The sequence below is a fragment of the Poecilia latipinna genome, unplaced genomic scaffold (genome assembly GCF_001443285.1).
Source record: "Poecilia latipinna isolate Pla-1442-1.1 unplaced genomic scaffold, P_latipinna-1.0 Scaffold1033, whole genome shotgun sequence".
Lineage (NCBI taxonomy): Eukaryota > Metazoa > Chordata > Actinopteri > Cyprinodontiformes > Poeciliidae > Poecilia > Poecilia latipinna.
This window is the reverse complement of record NW_015113649.1, coordinates 22,274-46,917: the sequence shown is the minus strand read 5'-3', so window position 1 is coordinate 46,917 and position 24,644 is coordinate 22,274. Positions and strand designations below refer to the sequence as shown.

At 39.9% G+C, this 24,644-nt stretch overlaps 1 protein-coding gene across 1 annotated transcript in view; it reads right to left on the bottom strand.

The window, feature by feature from the left end:
- Positions 1-2,243: 2,243 nt before the first annotated feature.
- LOC106958949 (thyroid adenoma-associated protein homolog) overlaps positions 2,244-24,644 on the bottom strand; it is a gene marked incomplete at its 5' end in the record, with an annotated part of 34,955 nt that continues 12,554 nt past the window's right edge. The window contains 7 exons of the mRNA XM_015051141.1: positions 2,244-2,653; positions 4,421-4,596; positions 14,910-15,032; positions 15,118-15,268; positions 15,387-15,459; positions 18,267-18,391; positions 19,629-20,008. Coding sequence (XP_014906627.1) covers positions 2,330-2,653; positions 4,421-4,596; positions 14,910-15,032; positions 15,118-15,268; positions 15,387-15,459; positions 18,267-18,391; positions 19,629-20,008 — 1,352 coding nt within the window. The remainder of the gene's footprint in view (positions 2,654-4,420; positions 4,597-14,909; positions 15,033-15,117; positions 15,269-15,386; positions 15,460-18,266; positions 18,392-19,628; positions 20,009-24,644) is intronic.

Here is a 24,644-nt window from a genome sequence, read left to right as displayed (position 1 = left end):
TGAAAGTTATATTTCAAGTCCTGGATGCAAATTCTGAGTTTTATCAAAGTCTGGGCTTTGACTGAACCATTCTGGGTGTTTTAGTCCTGAAACCTCGTCGGCATGCAGTCTGGTTCCTTCCAAGTTCTGCTAATGATCTACTTTGATACAGGTGTGATGAATCTGAGACGCATCTAAAAATTACATGACACCGACTCTCAAGGACTGGAGACATTTTTAAAGTAGCTCCTACTGACGTCGTCTGGATTGAAACTCTTCCATCTTTCCTGCCACCATGTTATGCAAAACTATTAGTTCTGTGTCACAAACACTGGGCAAGAAAAAAAATCTCATTTTGGTCTCACCTGACCAGAGCGCCTTCATTCTCAAGCTCGCCATCTTGTGACAAAATGCAAACAGAACTTCTCAGAAACTCTCGCTATACGTTTGTAACAAAACTTATGAAATAAAATATACATTTTTTGTTGCATGTAACATTTTCCCTTTAAGAATATATAAACTTGCAATGGGCCATAAGTGGCCCCCAGACCGCAAAAAACTCATTCATAGTGCTGCAAATGGCCCATGCGCCGCAGTTTGGACACCACTGGTCTAAATTATTTAACGATATTATATGGATATTATAAGTATTTAGTGCAATAATTTTCATGAAAATGTCAAACTGTACTAATTCTACTTTTGGAGTTTTATCAATTAAAAAAAATAAAAACCACAGAAGAAAAACTGCAGAGTTGGCAGCAAAGGATGGGGCTTTAAATGGCAGATATTTCAGTCAGGAGGCCATAAAAATAACTCAGTGCCACACATATGACCAGAAATTGCTGGTTTTTGCAACACATACATTGTCATAATTCAAGGAGTGGTTGCAAAATATGTCTCTTTACGACAGGACTGAAAATACGCACAAGTTTGGTTCAAAAAACTAAAAAAACAGCAACCAGGGGGAAAACAAGTGACATAAGAGGCTGGAATCTACTACTACCAACCCTAAAATTAGTCTGAGGGTTGCCCCGGGGCAGAAAGCTGTGGACAATAGTTTAATGTGGAGGACAGAAATCCCTCGAACATGTCCTCTGCAGAAACCGCGCGGAACATCGGAAGGCTCGGTTTTATTGAGTGGGAACGTCAGGCGGCCCGTTCCAAAACATTACATCAGTTTTACTGTAGCAGGACATGAGAGAGACAGAGAGGAGAGACAGAGAGGAGAGAGAGAGACAGGAGAGAGAGGAGAGAGACAGGACAGAGAGAGAGGAGAGAGACAGGAGAGAGAGAGACAGGAGAGAGAGGAGAGAGAGAGACAGGACAGAGAGAGACAGGAGAGAGACAGGAGAGAGAGAGGAGAGAGAGAGACAGGAGAGAGACAGGAGAGAGAGAGACAGGAGAGACAGGAGAGAGACAGGACAGAGAGAGAGGAGAGACAGAGACAGGAGAGAGAGACAAGAGAAAGACAGGAGAGAGAGAGGAGAGAGACAGGACAGAGAGAGAGACAGGAGAGAGACATGAGAGAGACAGTAGAGAGACAGACAGAAGAGAGAGAGGAGAGAGAGAGACAGGAGAGAGACAGTGAGACAGACAGGTGTCCATTGTTCCTGCCTCTTAATGACCTCTGCAGTGACACCAGACGAAGACGCTGCTGTAAATTCAGCCTCTCCTCGTAGAAACACGCTGCAGGAGCGCGAACGCTGCTGACGTGTCGCCCCTCCGCTTCAGGGCCGGCCGAAGACTTTTTGGGGCCCTGAACGTTTTTTACTTGAGGCTCCCGAATCCCAACACCAGATATTCATGATTCCTGAGCTGCTCTGCCAGTATCTATGTAAAATACCGGTTAGCTTTAGCATCATTTGTAATTAGCCTACATCATACTGCTGTTACCATGGTTACTGATTTTAACCATACAGGAGCAGCAAACAAAAACATATAATTTGAATTTTGAGTGGTGTTTTAGTGTGACATATTATTTTTAACTACTTGAAAATAACATCAGCAGAAAAACACTGAATTTACAGTAAACAAGTTACAAAGTTTAATATCTTATATTTTAGAGAGTTTAGTTTGGGGATCAGAGTGTAACTGGTTTTACTGGATTTTATTTAGAGATATCAGATTAACGGGGGGCTGGAATCACATGCATGGTAAACTTTTAATTCTTTTATTTAGAAGCAAACCGTTATAAACTGTTTATTGTTGATTTATCACCTAATATAAAAACTGAAAAGACTCGATAGAGAAGATTCAAGAACAAATTAATTAAAAATCTGATTTTAATAACAAATAAAACACCTTGATTGGTGGAATAAAACATAAACCAGGTTACAAATAGTCTAAATTCTTACAGTTCTGAACCCGCTGCCTGGACCCTGTGCAGCAGATCCAGAACCAGCTCCGCCCTGCGGCGCCGCAGCGTCAGCCGTGCGAGCGCCGCGGAGCAGCAGAACTGCGGTAGCGCCGGCAGGCGGTCCAGAGCCTGCTGGGAGGCGAGGAGTTTGGCCCGGGCCTGCGTCTGGATCCGACCCACCTGGTCCGGATCAACAGCCTGGTTCTGACCCAAACGGGTCAGGAGGGAGCGGAGGTGTCGGTGCAGCAGCTGCACCCACTGCAGCGGCTCGGCCCAAAGGTTCAGCTCGCCCTTCTCAAACAGGAAGTCCTCTTCATCCTGGTCACAGCAGAACGGATCAGAGTTAACCGGACCAGACTTCAGAACCGGATTACAGATTTTATTCACTGCCTGGTTTCAGGCGATTGAGGATCAGAGCCAAAGAATAAATAAAAACTCATAACATTACAAGAAAATGTACAATTTCATACAACAATGAAGTCATAATATTATCAGGATAAAGTCGTACGACAAAAACAAGTCATACTAAGAGAATAAAATTATAATATTATTAAAAAAAAGTTAAAAATATGTATGCAAATAAACTATAATGTTACCAGAATAAAGTCATCAACAAAATAAGGTGGTAATAGAAATAGGTCACACAAGAAAAACATAATATTTAGAGAATAAAGTTGCAATAATCAGATAAGAAAAAAAAACATTACGAGACTACAGACATAATAACATCCAAAATAGTCATAAAATAACCAAAATAAATTTGTAATAATACAAGAATAAAGTTCTAATAGTACCAGACAAATGTAATACAAGAATAAAGTTGTACGACAAAAAACGCCATATCACAAGAATAAAGTTAGACAAAAGTCATAATATTAACCAGCGAAGAAAAAAAAGTCAAAATACGAGATTAAAGTTTTAATACTACCAGAAAAACACTGCAATATGAGAATAAAACATCAAAAAAGTCATAATAACCAGAGAAAAAGTTGTATTACCATAGCTTAGCCTGACTTTAGCTCTTTCTGAGGCCTTACAACCATCCCAGACTGCTGCAACTAAACTCAGACCTGGGATCTGGTCCAGCTTTTATAGAAATGGTCACACTGATAATTATCTACACTTATTTTATTATAGTTAAGTAAATAACAGTTTAGAAACCTTTGGTTAAATTTAGATTTTAGGTTCTAAATTTGCTGTTCCTCTGTAAAAACCAGATAATTTTTATTATGTCCTGTTATGTAAAGCCTTAAAATGGAAACAGGGTGTACTTTCCTTTTATTATAATTGTACATTTAAACATCTTTGACCTTGACTTCTATCTTTGTGAAAAGCCCAAATAAGTGGCAGTTTGCTGGAGAGCAGAAACCTTGGTGACTAACAACCCACGACTGTTTAGTCTGCTAATGTGAGCAGAACAAAACAAGATCAACAAGCTGGAAAACTTTGATTTTCTCCTTTTTAAACATTAAACCAGCTTAATTTCACGTCAACAAAACACCATATCTGATGGAACCAGATATTATTTCCAAAGGCCTGGATAATAATTACGAGACAGAAACATGTTGTGATAAGTGAAACACATGGCTTATCACAACATAAGCATTTCATATCAGTCAATATCAATAATTATTGATTAGTTTTTTGTTTTAAATATCTAAAATTTCTACCAAACTGGTGCTGTGACATTTCCTGGTTTCTCTAGTTTTCACCTCATGTGGTCGTTTTTTATTTTTTAGCAGTTATGAGGCAAAACATGAAACTGCTGCTGCGCAAGTTACTCAACAGGATGTTGCTAGGCAACCATAGAATGAGTGGGTTACCTGGCAACCATAGAATGAGTGGGTTGCCAGGCAACCATAGAATGAGTGAGTGAGCTGATTCCACCGGCTGCAAGAGGTTGAGCGGTTAAAGTTCAGTTAATAATCTATTTTTTGAATATTAAAAATTTTATCATATGTATTATCTATTGATATTAATCACATGTCTCTCGCAATATATATTGTTATTGATTTATTGTCCAGACAAACTTTTATTTTTTTTGTCAAAAAACCAGAAACATCACCATGAAACCAAAAGTCTCACCAGACAGGAAGCTTCCTCTGCCTCGTCTTCATCGCTGTCATCCTCTTCTCCCATCAGCCACTGGGTGAGAGCGAGGAGCCCGGCTCCCAGCTGCCCCCACAGGTCAAACATCTCACACAGGAGCCCCACACCCAGGTCCAAGGCTGCTGGCGGACACAGGAACACGCCGGCAACATCTGAGGACATAACAAACGGGTTTACAGCACCTCAGGCGAAGCTGAAGACGCTGTGAAGTTAGAAAATGTTTGGTTTTTACAAACTCAAAATCATTTACTGGATGTTTTTGCTTGAAAGAGGAGAATGGTTGAGTTCTGAAATCTTTCCACCAGAACCAGCATTAACATCTGCTAGAACAGAAGTTCATACTTCAGATGGAACCAGTTTACTGCCTGGTTCAAATGGAAATTTTTTAAGGTATTTTCCCAGCTGATAGTCTGGTAGATTCGGTTCAACTGGGAACCAAAATGGCAACATTTGTCACATTTTCAGCTGCAGTTCGCTTTCACACGTGTCATTTGATCCACACCAGAGTTCACTTCAACCGAACCAAGACCGAGGTTTTTAGGCGGAACAAAGTTAGCTTTTTTCCGTCCGCATTAGAGTTTGATTGTACGTTCACACATCTCCAAACAAACCAGACCTTCTTGGCAAACGAACTAGAGTTCGATTAAAGCAAACTAGCCATGCTTGGGGGAAAGCCATCCTAAAGACCACCGACGTTCAGATGTCAGACGGAAAAACTCCCAAAACATCAAGATCAAACCTGAGTTCAGAGTAAACCAACATGGCCGACTAGAAAAGAAGCCATCCTGACAGTCAACGTTCATCACTTCACCTGTTAGCCATCATAATTCCTACACTTGGCTACATCATGTCGACCGAACAGCAGCTAGAAAATCTTAAGAAAAGCAAAGATTTTTCAGATCTTTGCTTTCCATTTCCAATACCACCAGCAATCCCAGACAAACCTTCTCTTTGCGTATTATTCCACTTGTACCTTATTTAGAGTGTGGTTGTGCGGCTCGTTCAGATGATTGAGTTAAATCCTCAGCAGGCCATCAAGTTCAGCACCAGCCTGTTAATGATCCATTCATATGAATCAGGCGTGTTTTAAGTGGAGAAACATGTAAAACGGGTTCCGAGAACCAGGATATGGAAACCCGGTTCTAATGTTTGCTGGTTAATAAATAAACTGTAATTAGAGAACGTCTGGGGGACCTTGACAGAAAGCTGCAGGGAAACAAAGAGCAGCCGGCGTAATGAGTCCAATCTGAACCTAACGAGCCCAAACCCACTTCCACAGCTCTGCAAGGCAGCCATTGCACTCCGATGGACGGCGAAGAAGACGAGGCATAAAACTGGGACTTGTTCTCACTGAGTCAAGCAGGGCTGACTCTGCGATCCAAACGTGGCGTTAATGTGCATGCGTGTTTTCTTTAGGACTTGGACGGCCTTCCGAGAAACAGAACTATAACTCATATAACCAGCCATCATGAGGGGTGTGTGTGAGACGATTCAAAAATACTCTGCAGTGGCGTGCAGATCATCCCCAGGATTGAGGCTTCGCTTACGACTTGATGAAGACGCTTTCCTACAGATTTCTACTGATTTGTCACAAATGCTGCATGCATTTTCACCTGCTGTGGTTCTCTTTCTCAATGCATTGTGTCAAACAGTCCAAACTAATTGAAAAACCTGTTCCAAAATCAAAATCCTTCTTAGATAATGAGATTTTAGTCTGCTCAGGTCTGTTGATAGGCTGTTTTAGGCCGTCTTATCACTTTAAATCCAAATAATCTGCTGCTGGCCACACCACCAAACTCAATGATTACACCAACGTGTGAAAATGGCTCCAAACAGACACAATCATATTATACGACTGTACATCTTTGAAAAGCAGAAGTAGAGCCTCCTGCACAACCAACAAGAACACAGCAAGTGGTTCCAGCAGCCATTGTACAGCGCATACAGCAGTAAAACCAGCTGACCAGCTCCGCTTTTGTTGCAAGGCAGCAGTTGAATGTGGATTAACAACCGGGAGATTTTTGAAATGGCTTGTTTTCCAGACACCCAAAAATATTAACTTATTGCCAAAAAAAGTGTTGTTTTTAAGTCCTTCAGCTGTTTTTAGAAGCAGTTGAGACCCAAATGGAAATATAAAAACATACAAAAAGTGAATATTGCATAATAGATGAGCTTCAAATGAAAAGGCTTTTAAAGACTGAACGGTCATATAGATACATATATATGTGGAGACAGGAGTGTGAGGAGAGGAAACAGAAGCCAGCAAAGAAACAAAGCAGCTCGCTCATACGTGTGTGTGTGTGTGTGTGTGTGTGTGTGTGTGCGCGCGTGCGTGCGTGTGTGTGTGCTGTTTTCCCACCACGGCCTCTCTCACCACAGCTGTCAGCCTGATAACACCACAGACTTCAAAAGGCTTTGGGAGCCACTAGCCAAAACACTAGCACTGTGGGAATTGGGGTGAGGTGGAGGTGTACGATCCTCCGCCCTCGCCACCGGCACACTAATGGTTAAAAACACACAAACAGGTCCGGGGCGGCGAGCCCAGAGAGCTTTTCATGTCTGCAGAGGGGGCGTAAAATCGGAGCAGAGCCTGAAGTCTGAGCGCGGAGGGAAAGCCGCGCTACGGCTCGTTGATTGTAGAGTATTAGAGGAGATTTAAGAGTTTAGGAGCCTGAGTGACAAATTCCTTTCTTTCCCCAGAAGCCCTGCCTCTGAAGTTCGGCCTCTGCGCTCCCCGCCTTCCCCAACGTTCAGGGATAAAACAGGAAATTTTAGCTGCGTGGTGTTTGTCATCTTCCCGACAAAGGTTTCACACATCGCTTGACTTGATTCTCCCTCCTGCAGCTCCTGCAGCCAAACGCCTCCTTTCTCAAGGGGATAGTCTTTCCCTTGGCAGCGTGTGTGTGTGTGTGTGTGTGTGTGTGTGTGTGTGCGGTGGAGATTCTGCTTCGATCAGATCAGTTGGTGGATGAATGGTGTTTTTAACCTCCAGGTGGTTTGTGGATTAATGTGTCCATGTTTAAAATGTGAATCTTAGATTATATTATATGCTGGATTATAATCAGAAACACAGAAGCACAGATTATTATCTTAGAGGAATTACAACACATTTAAAGTATTAATATCAAACCTGATGGACGGACGGATCTAACTTTTCTTGATGAAAAGTTCCTTTTAACTCACTTTAGTCTTATTTGCACTAGATCAAATATTTGGTCATATTTTGTGTTTTTGGTGATTAAATGTGTAAATATCAGTTATTTTAAGCTTCAACGGCGTAAAACCACAAGCGAACAGATCGATGGCTCATTGGTCAGGATACAGGTAATCTGATGATGAGTTGCTTCAATTCATTTCCTTCCTGTTGAAGCTCAAAAAGTATTTAAGAAATAATGAGAAGAAGCACCAAAGGGGTCAAAAGTACATCTTTGGTGAGTCTATTTAATGAGGAACATTTTAGTTATTTTCTGTTTTTTTCTGAATAATCTTTAAATTAGAGTCGTCTGGGTGAATGAAAACCGGATCTTTGCTGTTCGGTAATCAGCTCTGAGTCTCTGCAGCTGGATGGAGAGTCAAGTGTCCCACTGGGAGCAGGAAGTGGGGAACTGGAGGGTTTACTGGTGGCCAGTCCGGACAGTGAAATCAGAGAAACACTTCCTGCGTTTCCTCTTGGAACTTCGTTCCTCCAGCTGCGTTTGTTTTCACCAGATCTCTGCAGGTCCGAACCGTTCCGCTCACAAGGGTCTACAGAGCATTCAGAGGAATTCAAACAACATTTTGTCCTGATAAAAACTCAAACTTTACTGTTTTTCATTGGGGGAATTTGGAAAATAATAAAAAGGATTTAATAGGGCCTTCTTTAAGATGCAATGTGATTTATGCCAACACATTCTCCGATTAGCATCCCACAGCATGATTCTGCAACCACCATGCTTCTCCAGGGGCAATAAAATAAAGGTTGTGACTGCAATATTACCAAATGTGTAAAAATACAAGGATTATGCATAATTTTTATAGAAATGCTGAATTTTCCAAAAATTTAATTAGTATTCAGTTCAAAATTCACCTGTAATCTATAGAACACAAGCATACACTGCAAAAATGCAAAAAAAAGTATTTTTGGTTGAGATATTTCACGTGCAAACATCTTAAGACACTTGAAATAAGACAAAACTAACTTACAAGTAACTTTTCAGTACGAGTTTATTTTAGGTAAATAATTGCTGAAAAATATTTCCACTAGCAGATTATTTGACTTATAACATTTTATAAGTGAACATAATGTATAAGCTGCCAATTCTTCATCAATATTTACGAGTTATTTACCTAAAATAAGCTCCTATATTGCTGAAAAGTTAGTTTTGTTGAATTATTTCAAGCGTGTTAAGATATCTGCACTAGAAACTCCATTAAAAACAGTAGTTTTTGTGTTTTTTAGTGCAGAACAAACTCTGCTTTCGCCTCTCGACAAAGAAACACGCAGCAGCATCTCCTCCTCCAGAAAAGGTGAGAGCAGCAGTCTTTCTTCTTCAGACGAGCCGTCGCACCCTCAGCGCGCGCTGCAGACGCCGAGCTGGAGCCGAGACTCCAGGAAGCCGAGGTGTGAGATAGAGAAAGGTGTGAAATAAAAACACGTACTTTACAACCCCGACTTCCTCTGCTAGCTGATGGGGGAGGACGCAGTAGGCCAGAGACCAAGGGCAACAACAGCAACAGGAAACATGGCAACACAAAGTGCCAAAGCTGCTGGAGCGGCGAGCATTAGCATAAAAGTGACGGTCTGGGAAAATCCTGGAGGCTCCTGATTTGCAGCGTTTAAGTATGAGGTGAAAGGAGCGACAGGATCACATGAAAGTAAAAGGCTGACTCAGCAGGAGGCCAGCGGCCTGCAGACCGAAAACTCACCTTGATCTGCAGCCGTTCACAGCTAACAGAGACGATTTACACATCAAGGATCCGGTTCTGGAAACCCGAAGTTACATCGTCTGTGTTAGGAGCTTAAACTGAATGGAAGGAAAGAGCTGAAAGAATCAGTGAATAAAAGTTTGTATCGAACTCCTGACATTTAGGTGTTTTTTTATTTGAATTGTACTATTAAAATCTTAAAATCTTATTATTAAAACAAAGGTGACTGGTCTCTAGAAATGCTTTCACTGCAAACATGGAAAGTCTTGCCAAGGATTTTTGTCTAGTTTCTAATGCAAATATCTTTTTACACTTGAGAAAATAACTTACAAGTAACTTTTCAGCAAGATAAAGGAGCTTGTTTTAAGTGAATAATTCCCTAATATTGATGAAAAAGTTCCAGTTCCACTGGTAAATTATTTTACTCTTAAGAAATTTTCCCATGTTATAGTGGAGATAATGATCTTTCATCAACATTAAGGTTACTTAAACAAACTATTATATCTTAGTTAAAAGTTGTAAGTTAACTTGTAAGTTAGTTTTGTCTTATTTCAAACGTACCAAGATATTTTCACTAGAAACTAGACAAAAATACTTGGTGTGACTTTGTGTTTTTGCAGTGTTTTTAACATATTAACAAGAAAAACAGAAACAACACAACATTTGTGTATTTTTCCTTAAAGTGAAAAAAAATCCTAATTTGAGAACTGAATTTCAATCGAAATACTTTTTTCATGTCACATGAGTCACATGACAACTGGATGTTACTACTGGCAGAAACCACAAAGAAGAAGACAACAGGAAGTAGTTGGAGGATGATGGCGCTGTATGTTTTTTAACGTCTTATGAACAAACTTGTGTGATTTTAATTGTGTTTCAATTAATTGCAATTCAATTCATTGCAATTGTGAAGAGACAACATTTTGCAGACATTTGTAGTAGAAACTGAGCTACTTCCATGGTCAAACAAACACTGCAACAAACCAGTCATCACTCTACCAAACATGTGACTTTATTTCAGCTGAGAAATTAAAATCTCATTGGCTTTAACAAGGGAAACATCACTCCCACTCACAAACACCACGTCTCTGTATGCCTCAGATTACAGCTGATTTGATCCAAATGTAAAGCCTGAGGCCACAAATCCCTGCTCTCTGTGTTGCTGCTTTTTAACTCTGCTCAGATGACACAAACTGAAGTTTAGCAGCTGAGAGAGCATCGTGTTAATAAAAGACTGGCTCTGTTTAATGAGCGGCTCTCCGTTGTGTCAGGTTAATAATCTGTGTCATCAAGATTAAATGAATGTTGCCGGGAAAAAAAGCATGAATGGCACTTTGTGCTGCACTGTTACGGTAATCAAAGTAGGTCACTTTGAGGGTTTGTTTGTTCACGGCTCACTGAGGCTGGTTTGTCAGCACAATGCATGAACACCAGAGATGAATGTTGTGCAAACAGTAAGCTAATGATTGTAGGAGAAAACTAAAGCTGTAGCAGATAACTGTTATTTAAAAATGTTTCAGTATATTTGTTAAAACCGTCTCCAAGTCACGACAGTTTCTGATGAGACAAATAATCTATGAATGATCATCCTCGTGCTACAATAGCTGCCTGATGAAATGCACCAAAAACAACCAATCAGAGCCAGGAGGCAGGTCTTAGCGCTGTCAATCAACTTTGTGTACGTGCTGCTAAATGTGCTAATGACAGAAAAACAACTTAATATTACAGGAAAACCGCTTATCCGCCGTCATCAGTGACCATGCTAACTACCCTTTAGCATGGTAATCAGCCATGCATACACTGCAAAAACACAAAGTCTTACCAAGAATTTTGGTCTAGTTTCTAGTTCAAATATCTTAGAACACTTGAAATAAGGAAAATAAACTTGCAAGTAACTTTTTAGTAAAATATAGAAACTTGTTTTAAGTAAATAATTCCTTAATATTGATGAAAAAGAACTGGTTTCATTGGCAGATTATTTAACTTATAAGAAGATGTTTTTCAGTCCTTTTGTAGTTAATTTATCTGGCAATAGGACAAGAACTTTTTCATCAATATTAAGGAATTATTTACTTAAACAAGTTTCTATATTTTACTAAAAAGTTACTTGTAAATTTGTTTTCCTTATTTCAAGTGTTCTAAAATATTTGGATTAGAAACTAGACCAAATTGCTTGGTAAGACTTTGTGTTTTTACAGTGTTCCTGGTTTTAGTCAGATGGCCAGCAGCAGCGTTCTGGATCAGCTGCAGCTGGAGGACTGAGTTTTTAGCCAGACCAGTGAAGACACTGTTGCACTAATCAATGCAACTAAAGGCAGTCAAATAGATTTTTTTGTGTATTTAACGCAGGAAAACCAATCGGTATCTTCCAAAACTGGAATCAGCAGGTCAGGCTTTTTAAAAGATTGGTGATCGGCTAAAAAAAGTCAGTGAACTGCTATTTTCTCATGGGCTAATCCAGCTGGTGGAGCTTCATTTCCGACGTAATTAGTCTGAAGGTATTAATGCTAAAGAGTGTGGTGGGAACCTTAAGGGGTTAAATTAGATTTCCTCTTCCTGTCCAGAACAAAATATCCGCTGTACAAAAACAGGTCAAGCTTCACAAACGTCTGAAACACTCATAAGAAAGCTTAAATGTCTGCAATCTTCGGTTTTGGGGGGTTAAAATCCAAACTATTAAATTTCTGTTCTTTATAACCATTTGTGTATAATTGTTTGACTTTTATTTAGTATTTTCTGAGCTTGTTTGTGGATTAATTCACGCTGCTGAACAGGTTTTTTAACCATAGCTTTCCCAGTCCTCCATATCAAAGGACCAGGCTTTGCCACCTCCGTCTGAAGCTGCTAACGCCTCAGATACTCGACTCAGCAACGGCGGGTCATAAACCCGACACACACACACACACACACACACACACACACACACACACACACACACACACACACACACTGCCTTCCATGTAAAGCTACACTGCTTCACCTGAGGCGGAAAAAAAGACAGAATGAGTTGAAACAACTTCAGTATTACAGTCATAAAACATAATAGTGCAATTTCTCCCTTTAGTTCTTCACTGTGGAGCTCCAAGGTGGAACAGCACGATCAAAATGTAGATTCAGTTTTCTTTCTCGTAATGAAAAGTGAAACTTTGCCGCCCACAAAGAAATAAGTGTTCTCCAAAGGAGCCGTGACTATGAATGGACGGAGGACGACGAGCCGCTCTGTAATCATGTCCATTGTGTTTTCTTCCTGTCGTAGAGAAAGGAAACTTTCCGTCCCAGTCATGGTGCTGACCTCGGTTTCTACCTGATTCTCAGCTGATAGTGTCTTATCTTCACCCTGTCTGGTCTCATTTATATAGAACATAAATAAAAACGCTTGCAGAAACATTAAACAGCAAGCCTGACAGAAGCAGGCTCTGATTTTTAAGGTAAGAACAACATTTAACCCTTAATTTAAAACATTTAATTTAGTCAACAATATATGAGAAGTAGAAATAATGATTCACTTTTAAAATAACAAAACAAAGAATGTCTCTAATTTACAGTAAAATACAGACAACTCTGAATTTTAGCTGAATTTTATCGTAAAAATACAGCAAAATTCTGGCAGCCACAGCCGTCGGTATTTTACCGTAAATTAGAGACTTTGATTTACAGTGAAGGTTACATTTTGGGGTCAAATGTCTCAGCAATAAGGAGAGGATGTGGGTCAGTCCATCTTCAAGATTTCTTCTTTTAAATGTTTGTGCAGGTCAGTCAAATATGTACCATTTTTAAACTAAAAATAATAATAATAATAATAACAATAAATTATATGAAAAGACACAACATACAGCTCAAACTTAAATGTTAACATTTGGTGATCTGTACCAGATTATAGCAGAAGCTGCTTCATATCTGGAATCTTCTGACAAATTACAAAGAAAATATGACGCTACAAATGACTTTCACACTACACAGACAAACACACAGGCTTAATCACTGGCGCAACACAACACACACACACACACACACCCATGCAGTTAATGATTACATATCTGTAGCAGATTTTTCAAGTTAGATTTGAAAAATCTCAAATAAATTCTCCAGAACATGCAGCCAGAGGCCACACAAAGTCATTCCATGGGCCACAAACGGCCCCTGAACCACACTTTGGGCCCCTCTGATCAACTGTGGAACTACATTTGAATAGGACACAAACAGGAAATTCATGGAGAGCAAAAAGCACCAAATACTGTATTTCTAACAGGCCTTTGTGATAACAACCCTGCAGCTATTTTTTATTTTGCAATTTCTTTTTATTTTGCAGTTTCATGGCAGGCTAAGTGACAACATCCAGTGGTGCAAAGACTAAAAGAGGGTGTGATTCTGCAGGGGACCTGGAGAAGTGAAGGAAAGCAGCCAAATGAGGCCAGGAAGCAGCAAGAAGGCTGTTTATGAGTCTGAACAGCAGTCAGGGTGTCAGTCCCCTCATGGAGCATCTGAGAGGCTAAACCTGGCATTAATGTGTCTGTCAGCAAGCTCCACTGGGTCACATTATACAGTCCTTCAGTAAACAGGCCTCATACGTTCCAAACAGAGTGACACATAACCACACAAACACACTCTCTCACTTCCAAACTGCTAAACCAGAATTAGCGCCCTTCCTTCCAGGAATGCGCCTCAACCCTGAGCAGGAAATGATGTCAAACTTTTTAACACCAGGATATATTTATGCCTGTTTAGATGAGTGTTTTTACATTGGAGGCGTTGGGTTATTGTTGCTGTTTTCACAGTTAACTACCGAAGCAGATTCAACGTGATGATAGGAGAAGTGATGCGTTTGTTTAGGTCAGAGGTTCCCAAACTGGGGGGCGCCCCCCAGTTTGGGAACCTCTGGTTTAGGTGATGTTCCTACATGGATTTAATGTCAGAAAACATTTCATGACTCAAACCACAGATTAAAGATTTTCTGCAGACAAAAACCTTTCAAACGCCGAACAGATGGACGGATGAATGGTTGGATGAATGGATGAATATATGAATGTTTGGATGAATGGATGAATGTTTGGATGAATGGTTGGATGAATGGTTGAATGGTTGGATGAATGGTTGTGTGAATAGATGAATGGTTGGATGAATGGATGAATAGATGAATGGTTGGATGAATAGATGAAAGGTTGGATGAATAGATGAATGGTTGGATGAATGGTTGGATGAATGGATGAATAGATGAATGGCTGGATGAATAGATGAATGGTTGGATGAATAGATGAATGGTTGGATGAATATATGAATGGTTGGATGAATGGATGAATGGTTGGATGAATAGAGCTTCCTGCTCATGTTTAAACTTGGTGATGATGTCATGTGTTCATTAGCATATCAGTGATGTCATCAGGCTGCATCTATTTACATCTAAACTGTATTTAATTACATTGACAGTTTTCTTCCATAAACCGTACTTTCAGTCAACAAAAAGCAAAAAATTTTTTTAAATTTCCCATTTTATAAAACTGAAACTCTTGAGACAGGAAGTCTTATTTTGAAGTTGTGGCCAGCAGCTGGGATGCCAGTTTACCTGAGCTGAGCAGGTGAGCTGGCACGCAGCAGGTGAAGTCGGAGGCAGCGTCTCTCACTTCCTGGTCTTCGTCCTGCAGCAGGGTGAACAGACTGCTCCACAGCGACACGGTAGCAGCTAAACCTAACGGCAGAACAGGAAACCCAAACACTGTGAAGTTCTGGAGCCGGAAGGAAGAACCGGGTTCTGTTCTGCTGCTCTGACTCACCCAGCGGCAGCTGAGGGTTGGTCATCAGCGTGGATGAACAGGTGACCAGCACCTTGGCGACCATCAGCTTCACCTCCACCGGCTGATCTTCAGCAGAGCAGGAGCGCACCAGAGCCCCCCACTGGGCGAAACACACCACTGCACCCGGATCCTACGTTTAAAACAAACATGAACACGGCCGCAGAAAAACCACCCAGCTGTTGAGTTTAACAAATAAATTCAGCAGCTAAATATCAGATGTTTAGGAATTACATCTCTGAGTTTTGTACCTGATGGTCAGAGCTCACCAGCGCCACCACCAGCTGGGAGGCCAGTGTTACTGCAGCACAGAGGAGCTCCACACTGAAACAGAACATCAAACAGCTCATATAATCACCAAATCTCAGCTCTGCTGCTTTATCTTATTAATTTTAATCCGATACTTTAATTTCTACACAGCAAACTGAACTCCTGGCCAAACTTTGGACATGTCGGACCAAATTTAACAAGATCAAAATACTTTGTAGGCCTAAGTTTTGTTTTTTCCCCCCAATTAAATATACTTATTAATTTAATAAGTATATTTTTATTCTTTTTTACCTTGGACTCGCTTGCCTTACATCATCAGTGGTTGGCTTTTTATGAGCAATAGATTTAAAATCAAATCGACTTGTAACATTTTTCAAAGTCAGGACTTTTAATTAAATATACTAAAATACCTAAATTTTATTTGTTTTTTTATGCATTAGTAACAGTTGTGTATTTTTAGTCACACCTGTTGTTTCGCAGTATTTTTGTCTGTGTGCTCTGGTAACCAAGCAACAACATTTCGTTGCCAAATTCAATGCTGTGTCTTTGTGCAATGACAATAAAGTAAGAGTGAGAAATGGAGTTCCACAGGGTTTTGTACTCGTTACCCTTTTTATTTTTATATAATTTCGCTCTGTGAAACTTTTAAAAAGGGTTTGTTGTTATGCTGATGATAATGTGATATATTTCTCTGTAGATCTTACATTAATGAATCAGGTAACAGACTACAAGTACAACATAATGAATCACTATGTAGTGAATTGTTTTCTCTGAACAGGTTAGTACTAATTAAGACATGATAATCTTCTAGCTCAATACAATACAAAACAATTACTTATACTATTACTTGAAATCAGTTTAATTAATATTTAAGAAATAATCACAAATAAAGGTCATAGGGTCCAATTAGGGCTTCCTGCCATCCTTCACACACTAATACCTCCACTTTCTTGCCTTACTGTACACAAAAGAAGTGTGCTGGTACTCACCACGACATTTTGAGTCACAATACCCAGAGTGCCATTTAATCACATGGCAGACAAGGACAACCGGCAACCCAATCCCATCCCTCCTGAGCTCTAATCATAACCCAGGGGCCGCGCTGGAGGGAAAGTGGATCCCTGTGTGCAGAGATTGTGGCCAGGAAAAGGCTTCACAAGGCTTTGTAATGCAATCCTTATTCAAGCCTGTATTCTCTTGTCCGGGGTGAGAAAAGTACAGCCGTGGCTTGTCAAGAAAAGGTGTGTGTGTGTGTGTGTGTGTGTGTCTGCCAGTGGACATCCAAGGGCTTACCGTCTGAGCACAGACACATGAACTGGAACACCAAGTGCCAAATGAGTTTGCGGTAAAAGACAGAGGACTCATGACTCACGACTCTTTCATAAACTGACGAAAACACTGCCTCATGCCAGGCAGGTGTGATTAGTCTTACAGCAGGATAATGGTGCAGATGAAGGCCTTTCAGAGCATAAATATCAGCTTTCATCCGCAGAAACATTTCCACGCCTTGGATTTTATTTTGCAAATGCCCCCTCTGTGGCTGGAGGGACAGTAGGGTAACTACAGAGCTGCTGCCAAGCAAGCACAAAAACCCCACAGAAAGAAGCGAAGTGGTGCCCAGGTGCAGCCAGCGACCCGGTGTGTCCCCTCCTGCATGGATTCTCACTCTGAAAGCCCAAATGGTACCAGCAGATCTATGTCTGTCATCTGTCAGAGCTAGAGGCTGGGAATGGACAGCTTTGATGCTGTTTGGACAGTAAGTTAAAATAAGGAAAGGACCTGCTGTGTCCCATGCTTCTCTTTATGCTAACAGAGCCCTGTTGAGCCATGTAGAAAACTGCAAAACAGCTGAAACGCTGGATTCCTTTAAATAAAACCCCTCCTGTTCAGAGAAACACTGAGTTGTGACGGCACTCATCAAAGTGTAATGCTTCTTCGATTGTTGTTTGATTTCTCTATGACTTTCTTCATAAAAATGTTTAGCTTTTATCATGTAAGGCTCTTTGAACTGCCTTCCTGCTGAAATGTGATATACAAATAAACTTAATTGATTGATTGTATTCATTTAACTATCAGTTGTTTCAATAAAGTAGAACGTCTGACATTGTTTCCTGTTTACAGGGCTTTTAAGTTTATTAATTAAAACTTGATTTTAGTTTAGGCTGTATTTTCCCTACTAATCTGGATTAATCTGAATTCATAGCAACCACCAACCTCTCTTTTCAAAATATTTAAACCGATTTACAGCAGTTTTTCTTTAACCAATAGCTCTATTTTGGATCTGATGAATATCTAGATGACAGAAGTATCCAATCTCTGCCTCATGACTGCACAGGATTCCCAAAACTGAAAGTTATAAATTATAAATTATATTGCCTTGGGATCATGTGACAGAGTTGTGCTTTACTTGTGTTGATACATTTCAGGGCTGCATTTGATACTTACAATGATAATATTGTAAAGAATTAGAAGTTCCACAGGGTTCTGTACTTGTTACCCTTTTATTTTTTATGTAATTTCACTTTTAGAAAACATGAAGTTTCTGTTATGCTGATGACATTCAGATTTATTTATTTATCCATTAAGCCTACATTATTGACTCTGACATTTCACAAGCTTCAGGTTTCTCTGTCTACCTGCAGGCCATATATTGTTTAAACTGCAGAGATTTATTAAAATCATCTTTGCAAACTGTTCTCAGAGACACTTAAAAGATCAGCAGGATAAATGTAGCTCAATGTGTCTTCTCCATTTCACAGATCAGTTTTAAGCTACTGAATTTAACAGATTAATAATAAACTTTGGGCTGAACGAGACAAATTCAGACACTCTTATGGTCAGAACAAAGGATTTTTACCAACCTGTGAGTAAAGTTCTCAGCCAGAGTAAGTAGGTGGATCAGAACCTCCTCCTGGGACAAAGTCTTTGCTCCGTCCTTCCACAAGAGCTCACTGCTGGAGCCCAACACACACAACACCTGCAGGACCTGAGAGGACCAGAGGGAGGAAGAGAAAGTCAGCCAGATGCCCTTTTTTCCAGCTCTAGCTATTTTAGTTTTCGTCTTTCTGCTGAGCTAACATTCCTGCAGCATTCTGGAGTGCAGACCTGGAAAGAGAGAGGTTAACTCACGGTGGAAGTATTTGCAGGTCATTTCCCACTAAATGAGCTAAAAAGCAAACCTACAAAGAGAAGTATTGTTTCCATCGGTGTTTTTATGTGTATTTTGAAGTGTCACTTTATAAAATGTTGATGGAAATGGAAAATTCAAAATAATTTCCCCAATTTCATGCTTGCCTAAGGTCGGTTTTGGCTCTTCTGAGAAAAAGGAAACGTTAAAGAGGAGATGGAAACACATTCTGCAGAATAAATTCCAACATAGCGAATTTTCCCATCCAATGGTGGGTCCAAACCTCCATTAAGGAGGGGAGCTGTCACTCCCCAGAGTGGCCAAGGAGAAGCACTCTAGGCTGGGATGGGAGTGGTGGAACGCTTACATCCACTGGTGGGTCTGTGCCTTACCAGAGGCATAAAGCTCTATGTTTGGAGGTTTCTCTTAAATGTATGGCCCATGTCAGGACAACAAAAGACAAATCACAACATGGCCGAAAAACGTATCACAATACAAGAGTTTCATATCAAAAATGATTGATTAGTTTTCTGTTTTAAATATCTGAAATACCACCAAACTGGTGGCATGACGTTTCCTCTTTTATCCAGTTTTATCTCCATGGTATTGTTTTTTATTTTTAGCTAAGTTATGAGCCATAGTGGCAAAACCTTAAACTGCTGCTGCGCCAGTTACTCAACAGGCTGTTGCTAGGTAACCAAAGAGTGAGTGAGTTGCTAGGTAACCAAAGAGTGAGTGAGTTGCTAGGTAACCAAAGACTTACCTGGCAAATTAGCTGTTGCCACCCATGAATTCTGGATTTAGCCACTCAAGTCCAGCGAAATTATTGAATATTCTCTCAAATGTAATATCTATTGATATTGATCACATGTCTATCACTATCTATATTGTCATTAATGCATTGTCCAGCCATGAGACACTTGAAAATCTGACACAGAAAACATGCCTAAATTGTATTTTTCTTTTTTCTTTTTGAGAAAAAAGAGAAAAAAGATTCTAAAAGTTCACTCAAAATTCACACGGTAAATGAATGGGAACATAGCTACAGTCACACCAGAAACACACTTGTGCTTTTGTGTGATTGTGTGCGTCTCACCTTTGCTAAACACTGCTGGTGTCGCTCATGAACGGCCATGTTGGTCAGGTCGGCCACGGTGGTCTCACTGAGCCACAGAGGCCTTCTCTTGGCTTCGTCCCCCTCCTCTTCATGCAGCTTCCTCAGGACACTCTCCAATGCTAGCTCCCTCACCTCATAAAGTGGGCTACGCAGCAGACTGTCCAGAAGCTGGTGTCTCTGCTCGGCGCCTCTCCACAGGTCAGGACAGTCCACACTCGCACTGAGGCCCACCTGGGCAACGCTGAGCAGGTACTGCGTGCTGCCGGGGCCAAGCGGAGCCGAGGAAGAGTCGGAGGTCAACAGTTCAGAGGCCATGAGGATGGACAGTGTCGTCTGACGAAGAGCGCTGACCTCTGAATCTGAGAAGCACAAAACGGTCGACGTTAGCCAACAATGAAGGTGACAGGTTTGGGATAAATTCAAAGTAGCAGATAAATGCACTTGTGACAAGTGAGGAAGATAAAACATCAGTTTCAGATGAGCTTGATAGCGACATGAAGGTATAAAGATTTATCTTTATCCATTTTAAGATTTGGTTTAAGGGTTTTCCGCTAGCAGCTGAACTAGCATCTATAGGCTGCTGCTGCAAAACATAAAGATCAATTTTCCCCACTCTCTATTTGATTTTGCTGCCATCCATTAAAGAATTATTTCCAATAAACTGAATTAACAGAGGTCTCTTTGTTCTTCAATACTGGAAAGTGGACACCTGACCCAGGGCTTACATTAGTGTCTTTACATTTGAAGACTATATTTGTATTCTTCCTTTCAGTTGTGTCTCTTTCATGGACACAGTAATTTATGGCGTTATTACTGGTTTTATGTTTGTGAACTTCAAGGTTTATTGCAGTAGAAAGTACAAGTGGCTCAGTGCTTGTTCAGTTTCATATTTTATGAACAGTCACTTATGGTGTTACCACTTGTAAACTATTCATGTTTTTTATGTTAAAAGTATGCCTGGTTCAGTCTTTCTTCAGTTTTGTTTTGTTATGGACGGTGTAACTAGTGGCATTATCTTTGTGAACATGGTTCGTGTTGTAGAAAGTACTACTGGTTCAGTGCTTCTTTTTCATGTGTGTATTTTATGGACAGTAATTTATGGTGTTACTTCTGGTATTATCTGTATGAACTATGTTTTTTACCATCTTGTTCAGTGTTTTCCCCCTAGTTCTAACACTTTTTAGACTTATCTATTAATGGTTTTATTGATGGTATTGTTTTTGTGAACTCTCTATGTTTTTGGCCATAGAAAGTACACCTAGCTCAGTGTAATTTATTTCAGTTGTGTCTGTTATGGACAGTCTTTCGGAAGTTTTCTGTGTGTTTTTTTGACAGAAAGTACACCATTCTGTTTATTTTTACAGCTGAATCACTTTTATAGACATTTATGGTGTTATTACTAATATTGTCTTTCTGAACTCTTCTGTTTTTTTTAACTATGGAAAGTGCCCCCAACTCATTGCTTATGTTATTAACCACGTCTTTTTCCTAGAAGTAGTCATGGATAAACCTTTACTCCTTTTTGCATGCATCCATCCATCGTCATATTTTGCAATTATACTTTAAAAATTGGCCAAACCTGAACTATAAACATTGAACATTTGCACCAGGATATTTCTTTCACTGGCTTTTACATATAAATTATATTTATTTAAATTTGGTCCAACATTTCTGACCAAAGAAAACAACAAAATCACAAAGTAAGACAAGTTTGTGAGGTAAACCACAGACCAACTCGAGAGTCTTCTGCTCCTTTCTATTTGTTTATAGGAAAGGTCCAGAGTTGTTCCAACCCTGGCACCTGTGATCACACACTCAAGATGTCCACACACACTTGAGTGTGCACTTCCATTAAGTATATTCCAGTGGCAAGTCAGCTAAGGAGAAACTTAATGCCGAACTAAAGCTTCACCCCACCCTGCAGAATGTCTTCAGGACTGCAGAAACCCGGGTTTAACAGCCAACTCAATTAGTTTAAACATGCCAACACACACACACACACACACACACACACACACGCACGCACGCACGCACACACACAGCTTATGAAATCTAGTGCAACTTTATCTGCCCCACTCAAAATGGACCCTGACAAAAGAGCGGGAAACGCCTCATTCCTCCGGAGATGTTCTGCGTTACCGTGGAGACGAGTAGAGTTGCTGCAGAACCTGATCCTCAAAGCGGATTTGGGAGCCAAATAAGCAAAGCTTCTTGATTATAATAGAGGTTTAAGGGCACGATGATGGCATGAAGGGGGAATGATGACTGAGGGAAAGGCGCGTTAGAGAGAAACCAGCAGCACAGAAGAATGCTAATGGTGTTAGCTTGACACAACTTTGTGGCTAACGTCTCGATTAATTGCATTTACTTCACCCAACAACCGACAGAAAACCTCATATCAATGAAATATACTTATTAATAATTGGTAATTAAACTGAAGATGATTTGGTATGTGAAAGAAAAGTGACTAGGCATTTTTAAGAAATGCTTCGTCACTCGTTGCTATGGTGATTCCCGCCATTTTTAAGGCTCAGGGGAAAAGCAGAATTTATATAATCCTATCGTAATATATATATTTAAACAGTTAGCAGAAGTACTTTCTGGTGGCCATTATAGTATGTTTTTAGGCACATGTAATATTCTATGAAGGAAATGATAAAAACAAACTTCAATTTCAGTTTTGAAGGAAAATTTCAGAGCTACAATATAACGAAAGTGGATTATAGTTTGGAGGAGCGAATACAATAATTTGAGATGGTTTGACAGGAAAGCTTTGTTCTGATAGCAACTGCTCAAAAAAGCGTACAATTAACGCACATATTTTACATACGAAGAATAAACCTAACTAAATATTAACTTAAACATTTCAGAGGGCCAAAAATGTCTGGGAGACGATGCCACAAACTCAAACTTTCCAACCGGAAAATACATTTTTCCCTCCTGTCCAGCCACATAAAACTATTTCAGAGCCACTAATGTTACATGACCTTCTGAAAAAAGTCAATTTATAGCTACTGACAAGTATCTACTACAGGAAATTTGGTGTAAATCTTAAAGAACCAACATTTGATTCCTGTTTTTATTTTTAAAATAAAAAAAATCATAAAATTGCAAGAGGACAAATGGATACATTGATGTAAATTAATGTAAAAAACACTAAAGAAAAATAGATCTAAAGAAAAGATCAAGATATTTGAAAATACTTGCATCTATATTGCTAAAATTTTACAAGATACCAAAATGTGATATCAGTCAAAGAAAGTCAAACATCTTGTGACCTGATTAAGCTTGAAGTAGTTTGTTGGTTGCAAAGTAAAACCGAGCTATGGCGCTCCAAACGGATCAGTTTCCTCACTTATTTTACCAAAATCCCAGTTTATGTGGCATATTTCATAAACACTATATGACACGTCTCTATTAATAATTACTGAGTAACATAAAATCTTTGTTATATTTTATTTTTGGATGTGTTTACAGAGTTGGATCAAAAACTGCAAAGAAGAAAAAGATATGAGCCAAACAGCAATAAGCAGAATCTGGCATCCTCATTAATTTTAAGACCACAAATGCTCCTCTTAAAGACACCAAAAGCAAAATAAAAATAAAAACTGGAACTATAAAACTTAAATAAAATTCATAATAAAACGGTAAAGTTGTTTTTATGACGCCTTTGTTAAGGAGGACAGTATAGGAATTACTTCCTTCACTAATGAGATGCGTTCCAGTGAACTTGTGCACCATTTTTCATCCGGGTTCATAAATAGTCATTGTTCTCCCACAGCTGCGTCTGTTTAAATCCATCTACAGGTGAAAAACCACAGCTGCTCCAAACCCACACTCAAATAAACCAGGAGCTGATATTTTTGGATTTTCTGTTGAGAACGTGTGAAGAAAGCAAAGCTATTAAACGTGATGAAGGCAGACAAAATTATTCAGAATTAGACTTTAACACACCGCTAAAAAGAGATACATGCAGGGTCTGTTATGTAAAACTCTACAAGATTTGCCTTTATTAAATGATAAAAGCGTCTTTATGATTTTAATAATGTGTTACCTGGTAGTTTTGAGACAGACATACCCTACTGGTGCTAAGATTGTAGGTTGAATAAGGTTTTGGCAGAGGGGGGCAAAGTAGAAGTAGCCTAAAATGTTACTCAAGTAAGAGTGAAAAAGTAAAAAAATCTGCTCAAGTACCGATGAAATGATCATTTAATGTTTAAAAATGAGGAAGTACTCCGGCTTTCTCCCACATGGCTGGCCTCTGTAAACTCGCCTTCGCTGTGTGTGTGATTGTCTGTCTCTGTGTCGCCTGTTGCGACCCGTCCAGGTGACCCCGCCTCTCGCTCGCCCGTTGACAGGTGGAGATAGGCACCAGCACCCCTCCCTTACGCCGCTGGGGTCGGGTAGAAGATGGATGGGTGATTCTGATCAAATTTAAAACTGCATATGTATTTACTGAAGTGACCTTTGTCTGATCTCACACATTTAGGTGTCAAAGAATCAAAAACATGAACAGATCTGAAATGCATCACATCCTGCACTGGGCTCAGAACGCATGGTGGACGGTTCCAGCAGGTCCAAACAGGATCTGAACAGATAATTGCAGCATCTCAAGTGAAACATGGTTTTTGGGAAGTTTTTTTTTTCTTTTCTTTTCTTTTAGCTCTGCAAAAAGCACAGAAACGTTTATGGAGAAACTGCAATTTAACACTTTTCCCTCGAGGAGGAACACCCAAACTGTTCTCCCCCGCTTTTCTGTTGAACCTAATCACGAAAAGACCGATGAAAACGGAGAACAGAGCCAAGCCAGCCGTTAATAACAGCCTGTGGTTATGTTGATTTCCCCTGTGCATCTGGTTTACAGCGTGAGACTCAAACCTTGAAAGAGTTGGTAATTCTCTGCGAATGCGAGCAGAACTTCTGCTTTCTGTTCCGACTCTGGCAGCAAAGAAAAACAACAAACGCACAAATCCGACATTAAGGAAATGAAACTAT